This window comes from Coregonus lavaretus, assembly GCF_964263955.1.
Source record: "Coregonus lavaretus genome assembly, chromosome: 25".
Classification (NCBI taxonomy): Eukaryota; Metazoa; Chordata; class Actinopteri; order Salmoniformes; family Salmonidae; genus Coregonus; species Coregonus lavaretus.
Window position 1 is genome coordinate 27,824,593 of NC_140012.1, and position 17,500 is coordinate 27,842,092.

Genomic DNA, 17,500 nt, shown 5'->3' on the forward strand with positions numbered 1-17,500 from the left:
TGTTGGAACATGGTAACAGCTTTTTGTTATCATGACAAAATAAAAATGAAAGATATCCCAACCACCAAGGCGCACGGTCAGCAAGACGCGCAGTCAAATGATGAAAGCATCAGTAGCCTAAACATCATTATAAGCGCCAAGTGGCCCTGATAAATAGTGAAACTCGGTGTAAAAGTAATAATGGCATTATAATGCATATAAGTGTCGATATGACAGCAGTCAAAAATAGTCAATTATTGTCAGCTCTTGTTTATATTGTGTGCATCTTCATGCAATTGTCACGATCGTTTATGAACGAGACGGACCAAGGCGCAGCGTGATAAGCCAACATGTTTATTTAACGAATAAACACCACGACAAACAACAAACGAAACGTGAAGTCCAAGGTAGCATACACACAACATACCTTACACGGAACAAGATCCCACAACTAACAGGTGCCAAAAGGCTGCCTAATTATGGTCCCCAATCAGAGACAACGAGCAACAGCTGCCTCTGATTGGGAACCACCCCGGCCAACATAGATCTACACATTCTAGATCTAAAACATAGAAAAACAACCTAGCAAACACAACACAGAAAATACACACCCTGACTCAACAAATACAAGTCCTCAGAGTCAGGGCGTGACAGTACCCCCCCCCCCCCCCCAAAGGTGCGGACTCCGACCGCGCAACATAAACATAACAGGGTAGGGGCCGGGTGGGCATTCCGCCTCGGATGCGGATCCGGCTCCGGGCGTGACCACCACTTACTCTCCACCTCCCTGTTGCGTCCCTGGTCTGGTCTGGACCTCGGCGCGCTGCTTCCCCTCTCCTTCCTCCCACGACGTACCAAGCCCTGTCTGGACCCTGGTGTGGGAGACCCCGAACCTGGAGAGGGGCTGACGTCTGGGTCTGGACTGGAACTGCTGACTGGAGCTGGACCCGACGACGGTGGATCGAACTGCTCTGGCTCCGGAGTGGAGCCGCTGACCGGAGCTGGATCAGGCACCGGTGGAGCGGACTGCTCTGGCTCCGGAGTGGAGCGGCTGACCGGAGCTGGACTGGACCCCGGTGGAGCGGATTGCTCTGGCTCCGGAGTGGATCCGTTGACCGGAATTGGACCGGACCCCGGTGGAGCGGATTACTCTGGCTCCGGAGTGGAGCCGCTGACCGGAGCTGGACTGGACCCCGGTGGAGCGGATTGCTCTGGCTCCGGAGTGGAACAGGCACGGGCCGTGCCGGACTGGACACACGCACCACTGGCTTGGTGCGGGGAGCAGGAACGGGCCGGACCGGGCTGACGACGCGCACCACTGGCTTGGTGCGGGGAACAGGAACGGGCCGTACCGGACTGGCGACGCGCATCACTGGCCTGGTGCGGGGAGCAGGAACAGGCCGGGCCGGGCTGGCGACGCGCACCACTGGCTTGGTGCGAGGGGCAGGAACAGGCTGGACCGGGCTGGCGATGCGCACCACTGGCTTGTTGCGAGGGACAGGAACAGGCCGGACCGGGCTGGCGACGCGCACCACTGGCTTGGTGCGAGGGACAGGAACAGGCCGGACCGGGCTGGCGACGCGCACCACTGGCTTGGTGCGAGGGGCAGGAACAGGCCGGGCCGGGCTGGCGACACGCACCACAGGTTTGGTGCGAGGGGCAGGAACAGGCCGGGCCGGGCTGGAGAGCTGGATCAGGCACCGGTGGAGCGGACTGCTCTGGCTCCGGAGTGGAGCGGCTGACCGGAGCTGGACTGGACCCCGGTGGAGCGGATTGCTCTGGCTCCGGAGTGGATCCGCTGACCGGAATTGGACCGGACCCCGGTGGAGCGGATTACTCCGGAGTGGAGCCGCTGATCGGAGCTGGACTGGACCCCGGTGGAGCGGATTGCTCTGGCTCCGGAGTGGAGCAGCTGACCGGAGCTGGACTGGACCCCGGTGGAGCGGATTGCTCTGGCTCCGGAGTGGAACAGGCACGGGCCTTGCCGGACTGGACACACGCACCACTGGCTTGGTGCGGGGAGCAGGAACGGGCTGGACCGGGCTGACGACGCGCACCACTGGCTTGGTGCGGGGAACAGGAACAGGCCGGACCGGGCTGGCGATGCGCACCACTGGCTTGGTGCGAGCGACAGGAACAGGCCGGACCGGGCTGGGAACACACACCACTGGCTTAGTGCGGGGAGCAGGAACGGGTCGGGCCGTACTGGGAACACGCACCACTGGCTTAGTGCGGGGAGCAGGAACGGGCCGGACCGTACTGGGAGCACACACCACTGGCCTTGTGCGGGAAGCAGGAATGGGTCGGGCCGACTGGGAACACGCACCACTGGCTTAGTGCGGGGATCAGGAACGGGCCGGACCGGACTGGGAACACACACCACTGGCTTAGTGCGGGGAGCAGGAACGGGCCGGACCGTACTGGGAACACACACCACTGGCTTAGTGCGGGGAGCAGGAACGGGCCGGACCGTACTGGGAACACACACCACTGGCCTTGTGCGGGAAGCAGGAATGGGTCGGGCCGTACTGGGAACACGCACCACTGGCTTAGTGTGGGGATCAGGAACGGGCCGGACCGGACTGGCGACACGCACCACTTGCTTGGTGCGAGGAGTGGGACTGGGTTCCCTTATAAACCCCCGCTCCTTCTGCTGCCTAACCAGCTCCTCTCGCCGTGCCTCTACACTCTCCTTCTCCCTTATAGCCTCCCGTAGCTCCTCCCTCTGACCAAATAACTCCTGCTCCCTCTGAACCAATAGCCCCCGTAACCTGGTGGCCTCCTCTCCTAACCTGCAGAATCGCCCTGTCGCTGCCTCCTGCTGCCTCGTCGTCCACACTGTGTGCCCCCCCCAAAAAATTATTGGGGTAGCCTCCCGGGTCTCCGTCGTCGGCACTGTTGGCGCCGTTCGCGTTGCCGCTGCTCCTCTCTATATCGCGCCTCCACTATCTCCTCCCAAGGTCGGCGATCCATCCCGGCCTGAATCTCCTCCCAAATCCAGGATCCCTTCCCGTCCTGGATCTCCTCCCAGGTCCAGGCTGTCTGCTCCTGGACACGCTGCTTGGTCCTATTTTGGTGGGATCTTCTGTCTCGGATTGGGGACCATACTTAGGCAGCCTTTTGGCACCTGTTAGTTGTGGGATCTTGTTCCGTGTGAGGTATGTTATTTGTCTACCTTGGACTTCACGTTTCGTTTGTTGTTTTTGTTGTGTTGTTTATTCTTTAATAAACATGTATGCTTATCACGCTGCGCCTTGGTCTGTCTCGTTCGTAAACGATCGTGACAGCAATGGCATCAGTTGGGTTTCATTTAACTGTTCAACCTTGTCCTAACAGTTGGATTTCATTTAACTGTTATCCCTTGTCCTAACAGTTGGATTTCATTTAGCTGTTATCCCTTGTCCTAACAGTTGGATTTCATTTAACTGTTATCCCTTGTCCTAACATTTGGATTTCATTTAACTGTTATCCCTTGTCCTAACAGTTGGATTTCATTTAACTGTTATCCCTTGTCCTAACAGTTGGATTTCATTTAACTGTTATCCCTTGTCCTAACAGTTGGATTTCATTTAACTGTTATCCCTTGTCCTAACAGTTGGATTTCATTTAACTGTTATCCCTTGTCCTAACAGTTGACACAATTTTCGTAACTTTCCCTTGCTTGACACACTTTGCATACCTTTGTTTGGTTGTAGTGCATAGTCAATAGTCAAACAATGTATCTTTATTGTGTTCCCGTTGTCTTGTCATTCTTCAGCACCGGCTATGCAGGTGCCTTATTTTACGCAGAGGGAGGGAGCTCCCATCTCACTTTGTTCATGGTGCCGGCCAGACTTGTTTTCTTTGCAAGCAAAGAAGTGAAGTTAAGAAGTTGTCCATGGTGACATTTCTCCTCTTGCCAACATAAAGTTCCACAATCCTCATCACCACATTCTCCGAAACTTGCTCACGTGCTGCCCTATGTAAATATTTTCCCAGAGATTGAAAGCCGTTCAGCATGTACCATTATAATAATATGCCATTTAGCAGACGCTTTTATCCAAAGCGACTTACAGTCATGCGTGCATACATTTTTGTGTATGGGTGGTCTCGGGGATCGAACCCACTACCTTGGCGTTACAAGCACCGTGCTCTACCAGCTGAGCTACAGAGGACCACAGAGGACCATTACGCACGCTCTCGCTGTGTAGCCTACTCCAAGTAGGCCAGAGTAGACTGAAAAGAATGCTTTGATTCGGTGGACTGATATTTTAAGATTATAATTTGAATGGATCAATACAATAGAATGGCCTGCCCTGTTTTTCATTCACAATTGGTGATTACATAATTATGCTTTGTTCGCTTCCCCTCGCTCATCAAGTCACACATTCTCCCCCATCATACTATACTTCATTTATTTCATCAGTTGTTATATGTGTGAAATTAGTTTCGGTATAGTTTCGGTTCAGTTTTGAGGCAATTATCGGGGTGATTATCATTATTGGCCGCTACACTTTTAACTGTCAGAAGGAGCGGAGCAAGCCCTACTGTTGGGAGAAGGAGGGGCAACGGGGGAAACCATTCAAAAAATGGACATGCTCTTCTAAAACTGGGTATAATTCCAGTTCTGTTTGAGATATTAAGATTCTAACACCGACAGTGTGTTATATAGACTTATTTTGGAAAAGCCAAGGTTGGTTGGGGGCATGACAAAAATAAATAAATCATGAGCCTTCAAAATGACTGCTTTAGCGGTTCTAGTGTTAACACGCCAGGGACTGCTTGTGACACGGTTTTGCACCTGACTGAACAATGTGTCCAATCAGGCATGAGGGTGGAATAGAGGGCCAAGCACTCCCACGGGTATACTCGCTGATGGTGTCACACAAACACACCGTATCCCTCCACCCCTCTCTCTCAGCCATTCTCTCTCACACACACATGGGATTTTAACTTAGACTGGCTTACCCTGGCCTCAGACCATTTTTAAGAGTATTTGACATTAACCTGACTCAACTGATTGCAAAACCCACACGGATTAATGTAAAAAAATCCATCAAACTCCTCGCTGATTGACCTAATTCTGACAAATAGCCTGCACAAGTACTTGTCCAGTGGTGTCTTTGTTACTGATCTCAGTGATCACTGTCCTATTGTATGTATTAGAGATACCAAACAGATTAACACTGATCCTCGTATAATTATGAAGATAAATGTTTAAAAAAAAATCCCAACAAGCTTTTCATCATGATATGTATTACTCTGACTTTTCCTCTATCAGCTGCATGCCTGACCCTGAATTAGCTCTAGAATTGTTCTCATCTGCTTTAATCTCTTGCAGACAAACATGCTCCCGTTAAATGCCTTAGAGTAAAAAATAGAACAAATTGTTGGTTCTCTATAGAACTTATAGATCTTGTTATGATAGAGAAATCTAGCTTGGGCCAATGCTAGGAAAACCAACTCATATTATTATTTATTATTTTAGGTGTTACTATTTTTGTTCATAATTTTTTTCTTCTTCTATTATTATTGTTTTTTATTTTTTATTTCTTATTGTATTCTACATTGTTGAAAAGGGACCCGTAAGTAAGCATTTCACTGTGAGTCTACACCTGTTGTTTACGAAGCATGTGACAATTAAATTTTGATTTGATTGGTAGTTTTTCCAAGCAATTGAGAAATAGATGCACTTCCTCAATCAAGAAAGCTAAATCTAGCTACTATCTCAGACTGCAGGTGATCCGTCTACATTTTGGAAAATTGTTAAAGCACTGAAGCGTGAAAAATCCTCTCCTTCCCTGCCTATGCAAGTTGTGTCAGACTCTGGCATCATTACTGAGAAAAATTAGATAAGTGATGCTTTTAATCAGTATTTTATCTCGGCAGGCTTTTTATTTGAAAGAATAGTTGTTTTAATTGACCCTGGTCAGCCAGTCGACCGCCTGTCCGCCTGCCCCTCTCCCAGCCTCTAGTTGACTCGATGGAAGTTCTGTCAACTTCTAGTGAATCTTTGTTTTAATTTCAACAACTTTCTACTTGTGATGTGCTAGACGTCTTGCGCAAGGTTGATGTAAAGATATCCACTAAGGCTGATTTTCTTGATCCTTTCTTGCTGCAGCTTTCTGCTCCTCTGATTGCATAATCTTTAACACCATATTTTTTTACTTACAATTATTTCTGGTACCATCCCCAGGGTGTGGAAGTTGGCCCATATACTTCCCCTTCACAAAGGCGGTGACCCGTGTGACCTAAATAATGATTGCCCCATTTCCAAACTCTCTTGCCAAGCACAAATTCTAGATTCCTTGGTAAATACTCAACTTAGATCCTTTTTGTAAAAGTATTTTTATTGGAATTTCACAATTTTCTCCCATATTAAAAGATACAGTAACAAAGATAAAATAATAATAACAAAGAAACAAACAATAAAACATAGAAATTAAACACAAAAGCTAATTTTTATATAAAGGAATTAGGTCCAACACATGGAACTTACAGTGTAATCCTGAGATAAGTAAACAACCACCATTCTAAGTAAATCCTTGCATCATAATAGCTGATAAATCAGGTTCTAGGTAATTTAAATAAGGTTCCCACACTTTGTAGAACTGATCTGTTTTAGAATGTGATGTACATGTCAGATATTCTAATGGCACCCATTCAAATAGTATCTTATACCAATCCTTAATAGAAGGGACCTTGTCATTAATCCACTGTAAGATTATGTTTTTCCTCGCTGAGAAGGTAAGGATGTTGTAAAGCCTCCTCTTACCCACAGAAGTAACATGCCTACTAGGGAGAGCTAACAGCAAAGAAACTGGGTCCAATTCTAGGTCGACCCCTAGGATTTTTTCAATTTCTTGAAGAACATTAGACTAGTATCTTTGTAATTTGGAACATGACCATAAACAATGTGTTAGGGTGCCTGTATCAGTTGTACATTTAAGACACTGAGGAGAGGAGATAGAGGGGCTAAAAGCATGTCTGCTTTGGGGATATATGCAATCTGTGGATTATTCGTAATTGGATTGCTCTAGTACGATTACAGATAGATATTGTTTTTGCATATCTCCAAATGTCCTCCCACATCTCCTCGTCAATAGTAACAGACAATTCTTTCTCCCACACTCGCTTGACCCTCTGTGTGTCAACAGTAGAAAAGGACCTCAACGCATCATAAAATACACTTACAGACATTTTCCTTTGTGAGAATAAAAGCATTATTTCAATGACAGACACATCAGGGTTGCCAATCAAGGTGGTGCTCTTCAAAATATAATATCTTACTTGTAGAAAGCAGAAAAAGTCCTGCTGTGGAAGTCGATATTTCTCAACCATCTGCTCAAATGACAATCAAATCTTATCAGCAAACAAATCATTTAGTCTGCCTATGCCCTTATTAAGCCACATGTTAAAGCCGGCATCCAGCAATCCTGGTACAAAATCTGGGTTGTTAAGAATTGGGGTAAGAGCAGAGGTTAGTTTGGACCTTCCCCAAAAATATTGAACTGACCTCCATGCTTTAAGTGTGTTAAGTGTAATGGGATTATTGTAGTGGTCTTTTACAGACTTGAAGCTTCTGAAAAATAAATGATCCTGCAAGGGGTATTTTGAAAAGAAGTCTCAATGTCTAACCAAATAGAGGAGTCATCATTTGTGATCCAGTCAGAAATATAACATAAGTGGGCACAGCACTGATAAAACCTAATATTAGGCAGATCCAAGCCCCCCATAGAACCTGGCAGCTGCAATATTGCCATCTTAAGTCTTGGCTTGCGTTTACTCCATATGAAGGAACTTAACCAGCCATTTAAATATGTTATTACCTTATTGGAAAGTAAGACTGGGATCATGTGGATTGGGTAAAGTAGTCTAGGTAAAATGTTCATGAAATTGGAAGAGAGTTCTAGTGCTGCAGATCCTGTCTTATTGTATCAAATAAGGGAACAAAATTAGCTTTGTACATTTGCTGGAATTTAGGAGTTACGAAAATACCCAGATACGTAAAACCTGAGGGAGAACATTTGAAAGGAAAGGGGGGAGAGGTAGTAGGTACAGAGTGATAACTACCAAGTGGCATAGCGTCTGATTTAGTTCAATTAATATTGTAGCCTGAGAATTCACTGAATAATTCAATAATATCATCAAGAGATGTAATTGAAGTCTCGGGGCTAGAGATGAATATCAAAACATCATCACCATACAAGCTTATTTTATGATGAACGTCACCAATGAGCAGACCCTGTACAGCAGGCGTTACTCTGATGGCCTCGGCCAGTGGTTCCATAGCGAGCGCAAATAGGAGAGGGGACAAAGGACAGCCCTGCCTGGTACCTCTGTGTGCGGAGAAGCTATTTGACCTTAGCCCATTAGTTAGAACAGCAGCCTGAGGATCATCATATTAAACCTTAACACATTTTATAAAGTTGTCACCTAGACCAAATGTAGTGTCTGAGTTTAATTCTGAGAAGTGTAGAAATACCTTAGTGAGGAAATCAGGGGGGTGGGCAGGGGGGAAGTAAATATTCATTATGGAAATGTCCTGCCCTTGTAAAGTACCTTTAATTATAACAAAACGACCAGATTTATCTTTCACACAATTCAACACCTTAAGTTGTAGGTTATTTTTCACAAGAATTGCCACACCTCTACTTCTGGATGTAAAAGTTGAGAAAAACACTTGACCAAACCCCCCTTGTTGCAATTTCAAATGCTCCTTATCATCCAAATGAGTTTCTTGCAACAGAGCAATATCAATATATATATATATTGATATATATATTTTTTTAAAGATAGTACTTTTTTCCTTTTATTGGGGTTATGGCTCCCTCTAATGTTCCATGTACATAAACTCAGTCTGTTACCTGCCATTGCACTTTGACCAACCAATATGCAGACTGAATCCTACTGTAAATATAGGGTGGTACCTTACCCATGTGTTGGACTCTCTGAAACACTGTTTTTTCTCTACGGAGCCATTTAGTCCCCCCCCAAATTAGATCCTTTTTATCTACGAAATGTATTCTAAATGTACACCAGTCAGGTTTCAGACCAGGTCATAGCACCATCTCTGCTTCTTCTTTGGTTTTAAATGATGTTCTTATTTGTTTGGATAAGAAGAAACAATGTGCATCCATTTTTATTGACCTAACTTATTAAATTAACTTATTAACTTATTAAAATCATCATTCTGTCCACTTCTTGATCATACTTGCAGGAATGATTCATTATTCATCAAGTTTTCTGGACATAACAAGGGGTGTCCCACAGGGATCGATTCTTAGTCCGGTTACTATCTACATTAACAATATTGGTTTATCTGTAAAAAGAAATAACTTTCACCTGTATGCAGATGACACTGTGGTGTATGCTATTGCCCCCACAGCTGGCAAGGCTCTGTCAGAGCTTCAATCTGCCTTTATTGCCCTGCACAAAGCCTTTGTTGAACTGAAATTGGTACTTAATGCAGGTAAAACCAAGTATATGTTATTTTCCAAATCACGTAAAAATGTATCTGATGATTTATGCATACGTACTTTGGATGGTGCCCTCATTGATCGTGTCCCCGCTTATAAATATCTGGGCGTCTGGATTGACAAAAATATATCTTTCAAAAAGCATGTTGATGAGTTAGTTAAGACATTAAGAATTAAAATAGGCTTCTTCTATAGGAACAGGTCCCATCTTTTGTTAAATAGCAGAAAACAAATCATTCAGACAACATTCATTCCGGTTATTGACTATGGCGATATTGTTTATATGAATGCAGCTGCCACTGTATTGAAGCCATTGGACGCAGTTTATCATAGCGCATTGCACTTTATTACGGGCGATAGGTTCAGTACACATCATTGCATTTTGTATCAGAAAGTAAGCTGGCCCTCTTTGAAGTCTCGTAGATCGATGCATTGCACTCTTTTTGTCTATAAAGGCCTCTTGCATAGAGTTCTGCCATACCTTACCTCATTTTTAACCTTCAAACGTATAAGTTACCAGGGATGGCTAACCCTGGAGAGCCCTTCAGTCTCCACCGATTTAGGTAAATCTGCTTTTTGTTTTTTTGCGCCTCTCATGTGGAATAATCTCCAAATGTGTAATTGATGTGTATATATACTGAACAAAAATATAAACTCAACATGTAAAGTATTGGTCCCATGTTTCATGAGCTGAAATAAAAGATATCCGAATTTTTACATACGCACAAATAGTTTTTTCTCTCAAATTTTGTGCAGAAATGTTTTACATCCCTGTTAGTGAGCATTTCTCCTTTGCCAAGATAATCCATCCACCTGACAGGTGTGGCATATCAAGAAGCTGATTAAACAGCATGATCATTACACCTTGTGCTGGGGAAATTAAAAGGCCACTCTAAAATGTGCAGTTTTGTCAAACAACACAATGCCACAGATGTCTCAAGTTTTGAGTGAGCGTGCAATTGGCATTCTGACTACAGGAATGTCCACCAGAGCTGTTGCCAGAGAATAGTATGTTCATTTCTCTACCATAAGCCGTCTCCAACGTTGTTTTAAAGAATTTGGCAGTACGTCCAACCGGCCTCACAACCGCAGACAACGTATAACCACGCCAGCCCAGGACCTCCACATCCGGCTTCTTCACCTGCAGGATTGTCTGAGACCAGCCACCCGGACAGCTAGCTGTTGAAACTGAGTATTTATGTCTGTAATAAAGCCCTTCTGTGGGGAAATACGTATTCTGATTGGCTTGGCCTGGCTCCCAAGTGGGTGGGCCTATGCCCTCCCAGGCCCACCCATGGTTGCACCCCTGCCCAGTCATGTGAAATCCATAGATTAGGGCCTAATTAATTTATTTCAATTGACTGATTTCCTTATATGAACTGTAATTCAGGAAAATTGTTGAAATTGGCCTCCCGAGTGGCGCAGCGGTCTAAGGCACTGCATCACAGTGCTAAAAGCGTCACTACAGACCCGGGTTTGATCCCAGGCTGTGTCGCAACTGGCCGCGACTGGGAGAGCCATGAGACGGTGCACAATTGGCCCTGCGTCATCCGGGTTAGGGGAGGGTTTGGCCGGCCGGGATGTTCTTCTCACATTGCGCTCTAGCGATTCCTTGTGGCGTGCTGGGAGCATGCACGATGACTTCGGTTGCCAGCTGTACGGTGTTTCCTCCGACACATTTGTATGGCTGGCTTCTGGGTTAAGCGAGCAGTGTGTCAAGAAGCAGTGCGGCTTGGCGGGGTCGTGTTTCGGAGGACGCATGGCTCTCGACCTTCGCCTCTCCCGAGTCTGTACGGGAGTTGCAGCGATGGGACAAGACTGTAACTACGAATTGGATATCTCAAAAAAGGGGTAAAAAGTACATAAAAAAAAATACTAATAAAAACAATTGTTGAAATTGTTGCGTGTTGCGTTTAGATATTTGTTCAGTATAGATATGTATAGTGTAATTGTTATTTATTGATGTGCTCATGCAGGGCTCATCTGCAAAAGAGATGGTGGTCTCAGCATGACTCCCTGCTTAAACAAAGGTTAAATAAATAAAATCTTTATCTTTTTTTTTACACTCTCTCTTACTCCTCTCTCCATCTCTCTCTCTCTGTCGTTTACACTATCTCTTTCTCTATTATCTGCCACGCTCTTTCAGTTTTTCTTCCCTCCCTCCCTCCCTCCCTCCCTCCCTCCCTCCCTCCCTCCCTCCCTCCCTCCCTCCCTCCCTCCCTCCCTCCCTCCCTCCCTCCCTCCTTGCCTCTATCTCTCTTTCCCTCTATCTCTTACCAACCCCCACTCTCTTTCTCTCTCTTCCCCATCTCCATCAGTAGCTCGTGGTGTGTTGAATGTGAAACAGAGTAGGAAGGGAAGGGCAAAAAGCATCATTTCTGGGACAAATCACTCGCTCAATGCTAAACCTCATTCTATTATTGAATAATGTGGCATATGAGCAGGTTAAGGAGACTAAACTGCTTGGTGTAACCCTAGATAGCAAGCTGTCTTGGTCAAAACATATAGACTCAATGGTTGCTCTGCCTTTTTGATATCTCAGTCGACCAGACAGGTCCTACAGGCCCTAGTTTTGTCGCACCTGGACTACTGCCCAGCTGTGTGGTCATGTGCAGCAAAGAGGGACATAGGTAAATTGCAATTGGTCTAGAACAAAGCAGCACGTATAGTACTTAGATGTACACGGAGGGCAAGTGTCAGTAACATGCATGTCGCTCTCTCCTGGCACAAAGTTGAGGAGAGATTGTCTGCATCACCATTGGTCTTTGTGTGAGGTATTGATGTGTTGAAGGTACCGCACTGTCTGTTCAAACAGTTCAGACACTCATCGGTACAACACAAGACATGCAGTCAGAGGTCTCTTCACAGTCTCCAGGTCCAGAACAGAGGCTGGGAAACGCACAATATTAAATAGAGCCATGACTACATGGAACTCTCTGCCACCCCAGGTAAATCAAGCTAGCAATATTTTATAGATAAAAAAAAAAAAAAGATAAAAGAACACCTTACTGCAGAAAGGGACTGTGAAGAGACACAGACATTTTATATATATTGTATTGTAATTTCCTATGTATTATGTAAAATAACTAGATATTGTGTGTATGTACTGATATGTACTGATGTGTGACGTTTTAAATTGATGTAGTTCAGTCCTTGACTAATAATGTTCTGTACTATGTATTATGTCATGTTTCATGTGGACCCCAGGAAGAGTAGCTGATGCTTTTGCAGTGGCTAATGGGGATCCTAATAAATACCAATACACCTGCATCGGAGCGGGAGAGAGAGGGGGGAGGGAGAGAGGGGGAGGGAGAGAGGGGGAGAGGAGAGGAGGGAGGGCGAACGACTGAGAGGGAGAGGAGAGACAGAAGAAGAGAGGGGAGGGGAGGTTAGACTTGAGTCATCATATTGAGCCCAGACAATTAGGATTGCAGAGACACACCTCTCTGAAAGAGGAACACGGGGAGGAGAAGCATTGCAGATTAGGAATGACGACGACATCAAAGCAAAGTCGAGGGATTTGAAGAATTCTCAGATTTCCATTTGGGTCCTAAGCAGCACAGCAGCACAGCAGCATAGCAAAGCCAGATTACAGATTTATTCTCTTTGAAAGAAAAAAGAGATTTGCCACCATCGACCACTGTCATTCTACACATTCAGGAAATCTTGCATCTGTATAGTTCAAAGTCTAAGGGCTTATACATGTATCAAAGATGGTATTATTTCTAAAATGTGTGATAACTTAATTGACTGTTTGATGTATTATTATGGGGTTAGAGAGGATTTCTTAGATTTTGAACAACTATTTGGCGGGGAAACTGATAGAAAGTTACCTTTCGAGTCCCCAACTCTGTGTCTTTAATGGCTTGTAGCACAACTAGGCCTACAGCATCCGTGACAGTCACTGCTCAAGCGTATAGTCTCATTGGAACAACCTTGTGGACACTAAAGAGAAAGTGAAGGTACTATTCTTCAGCAATCCCCTCTTGTTGAGTCTGAGGTGACAATGGCTGCGTTTACACAGGCAGCCCAAATCTGATATTTTTTTCCACGAATTGATCAGCTCTTTTTTGGGGGAAAGATCAAAATTGGGCCGCCTGTGTAAACGCAGCCAATGTTAGTTGACGACATTGTTATGTTCAGCTTGGAGGTAGCAAAGCTACGTTATATATTCATAACTAATGTTGTACTGTTTTTACAGCATTATCTCCTAAGGACTTTCGAAAACGTGTTTATTGCCGACACAATGTTTGAATTTGAAAAGGAAACTTAAACAAATATGATTATGTTAATTAAAGAAAGTTTGAGAAAGACAGGAAGACTGCATTATTATGTAATATGAATGTGACAGTTACATTCTATCAGTTCTATAGTTGCCAAAGCACAATTTTGACCCATGGAGTTGCTGAACTAATACATTCCAAAAAACAGATAGTGAAAAAGCTAAGGAGACAAAGGATCAAGTTTGAGAGAGAATATTCTCCTCACGAATAACTAAAAGTTTCATGTTTTCTCTGTATTTCTCTCCTTTCTTTCTTTAGTTATGGGCAGTTTTGAAGAGGGTGAGCGTGCCCAGTCGGTCTCTCAGGGGGAGGGGGCGGTGGTTCCCGCTCCACGCATCAGGAGCTTTCCCCAGCCGCAGGTCACATGGTTCAGAGATGGACGCAAGATACCACCCAGCAGCCGCATGTAAGATGCACGATGATGCCTACTCTTATGCAGCTCTCTCTCTCTCTCTCTCTCTCTCTCTCTCTCTCTCTCTCTCTCTCTCTCTCTCTCTCTCTCTCTCTCTCTCTCTCTCTCTCTCTCTCTCTCTCTCTCTCTCTCTCTCTCTCTCTCTCTCTCTCTCAATCTCTCTCTCTCTCTCTCTCTATATATATATATATATATATATACTATGTATATATAGTGCCTTGCAAAAGTATTCATCCCCCTTGGCGTTTTTCCTATTTTGTTGCATTACAACCTGTAATTTAAATTGATTTTTATTTGGATTTCATGTAATGGACTTACACAAAATTGTCCAAATTGGTGAAGTGAAATGAAAGAAATAACTTGTTTCAAAAAATTCAAAAAAATAAATAATGGAAAAGTGGTATGTGCATATGTATTCACCCCCTTTGCTATGAAGCCCCGAAATAAGATCTGGTGCAACCAATTACCTTCAGAAGTCACATAATTAGTTAAATAAAGTCCACATGTGTGCAATCTAAGTGTCACATAATCTGTCACATGATCTCAGGATATATACACCTGTTCTGAAAGGCCCCAGAGTCTGCAACACCACTAAGCACGGGGCACCACCAAGCAAGCGGAACCATGAAGACCAAGGAGCTCTCCAAACAGGTCAGGGACAAAGTTGTGGAGAAGTACAGATCAGGGTTGGGTTATAAAAAAATATCTGAAACTTTGAACATCCCATGTAGCACCATTAAATCCATTATTAAAAAATTGAAAGAATATGGCACAACAACAAACTTTTGGTGTTCGCCAAAAGGCATGTGGGAGACTCCCCAAACATATGGAAGAAGGTACTCTGGTCAGATGAGACTAAAATGTAGCTTTTTGGCCATCAAGGAAAACACTATGTCTGGCGCAAATACAACAGCTCTCATCACCCCGAGAACACCATGCATCAAGCATGGTGGTGACAGCATCATGCTGTGGGGATGTTTTTCATCAGCAGGGACTGGGAAACTGGTCAGAATTGAAGGAATGATGGATGGCGCTAAATACAGAGAAGTTCTTGAGGGAAACCTGTTTCAGTCTTTCAGAGATTTGAGTCTGGGACGGAGGTTCACCTTCCAGCAGGACAATTACCCTAATCATACTGCTAAAGCAACACTTGAGTGGTTTAAGGGGAAACATTTAAATGTCTTGGAATGGCCTAGTCAAAGCCCAGACCTCAATCCAATTGAGAATCTGTGGTATGACTTAAAGATTGCTGTACACCAGCGGAACCCATCCAACTTGAAGGAGCTGGAGCAGTTTTGCCTTGAAGAATGGGCAAAAATCCCAGTGGCTAGATGTGCCAAGCTTATAGAGACATACCCCAAGAGACTTGCAGCTGTAATTGCTGCAAAAGGTGGCTCTACAAAGTATTGACTTTGGGGGGGTGAATAGTTATGCACGCTCAAGTTGTCATTTTTTTTGTCTTATTTCTTGTTTGTTTCACACCAAAAATATTTAGCATCTTCAAAGTCGTAGGCATGTTGTGTAAATCAAATGATACAAACTCCAAAAAATCTATTTTAATTCCAGGTTGTAAGGCAACAAAATAGGAAAAATGCCAATGGGGGTGAAAACCTTCGCAAGCCACTGTATATATATATATATATATATATATATATATATATATATATATATATATATATATATACACACTGCTCAATGTAACTCCAAGTCAATCACACTTCTGTGAAATCAAACTGTCCACTTAGGAAGCAACACTGATTGACAATACATTTCACATGCTGTTGTGCAAATGGAATAGACAACAGGTGGAAATTATAGGCAATTTGCAAGACACCCCCAATAAAGAAGTGGTTCTGCAGGTGGTGACCACAGACCACTTCTCAGTTCCTATGCTTCCTGGCTGATGTTTTGGTCACTTTTGAATGCTGGCGGTGCTTTCACTCTAGTGGTAGCATGAGACGGAGTCTACAACCCACACAAGTGGCTCAGGTAGTGCAGCTCATCCAGGATGGCACATCAATGCGAGCTGTGGCAAGAAGGTTTGCTGTGTCTGTCAGCGTAGTGTCCAGAGCATGGAGGCGCTACCAGGAGACAGGCCAGTACATCAGGAGACGTGGAGGAGGCCGTAGGAGGGCAACAACCCAGCAGCAGGACCGCTCCCTCTGCCTTTGTGCAAGGAGGAGCAGGAGGAGCACTGCCAGAGCCCTGCAAAATGACCTCCAGCAGGCCACAAATGTGCATGTGTCTGCTCAAACGGTCAGAAAGACTCCATGAGGGTGGTATGAGGGCCCGACGTCCACAGGTGGGGGTTGTGCTTACAGCCCAACACCGTGCAGGACGTTTGGCATTTGCCAGAGAACACCAAGATTGGCAAATTCGCCACTGGCGCCCTGTGCTCTTCACAGATGAAAGCAGGTTCACACTGAGCCCATGTGACAGACGTGACAGACTCTGGAGACGCCGTGGAGAACGTTCTGCTGCCTGCAACATCCTCCAGCATGACCGGTTTGGCGGTGGGTCAGCCATGGTGTGGGGTGGCATTTCTTTGGGGGGCCGCACAGCCCTCCATGTGCTCGCCAGAGGTAGCCTGACTGCCATTAGGTACCGAGAGGAGATCCTCAGACCCCTTGTGAGACCATATGCTGGTGCGGTTGGCCCTGGGTTCCTCCTAATGCAAGACAATGCTAGACCTCATGTGGCTGGAGTGTGTCAGCAGTTCCTGCAAGAGGAAGGCATTGATGCTATGGACTGGCCCGCCCGTTCCCCAGACCTGAATCCAATTGAGCACATCTGGGACATCATGTCTCGCTCCATCCACCAACGCCACGTTGCACCACAGACTGTCCAGGAGTTGGCGGATGCTTTAGTCCAGGTCTGGGAGGAGATCCCTCAGGAGACCATCCGCCACCTCATCAGGAGCATGCCCAGGCATTGCAGGGAGGTCATACAGGCACTTGGAGGCCACACACACTACTGAGCCTCATTTTGACTTGTTTTAAGACATTACATCAACGTTGGATCAGCCTGTAGTGTGGTTTTCCACTTTAATTTTGAGGGTGACTCCAAATCCAGACCTCCATGGGTTGATAAATTTGATTTCCATTGATAATTTTTGTGTGATTTTGTTGTCAGCACATTCAACTATGTAAAGAAAAAAGTATTTAATAACATTATTTCATTCATTCAGATCTAGGATGTGTTGTTTAAGTGTTCCCTTTATTTTTTTGAGCAGTGTATATATATGTGTACCTCTCTGTTATTGTTGTCACAGAAAATGTGTAGTTTTTTCCATCAAGATGTTGTCTATTTGCTTAACAATAGATATGTTGTCTATTATGTGTTTGTGTAAATGCGTTGTTCATTCTATT

At 45.0% G+C, this 17,500-nt stretch overlaps 1 protein-coding gene across 1 annotated transcript in view; it reads left to right on the plus strand.

Moving 5' to 3' along the window:
• The window catches only part of LOC311100883 (protein sidekick-2-like), a gene marked incomplete at both ends in the record, with an annotated part of 352,877 nt that overhangs the window by 315,278 nt on the left and 20,099 nt on the right, over nt 1–17,500 (plus strand). The window contains one exon of the mRNA XM_084141877.1: nt 13,979–14,126. Coding sequence (XP_083998003.1) covers nt 13,979–14,126 — 148 coding nt within the window. The remainder of the gene's footprint in view (nt 1–13,978; nt 14,127–17,500) is intronic.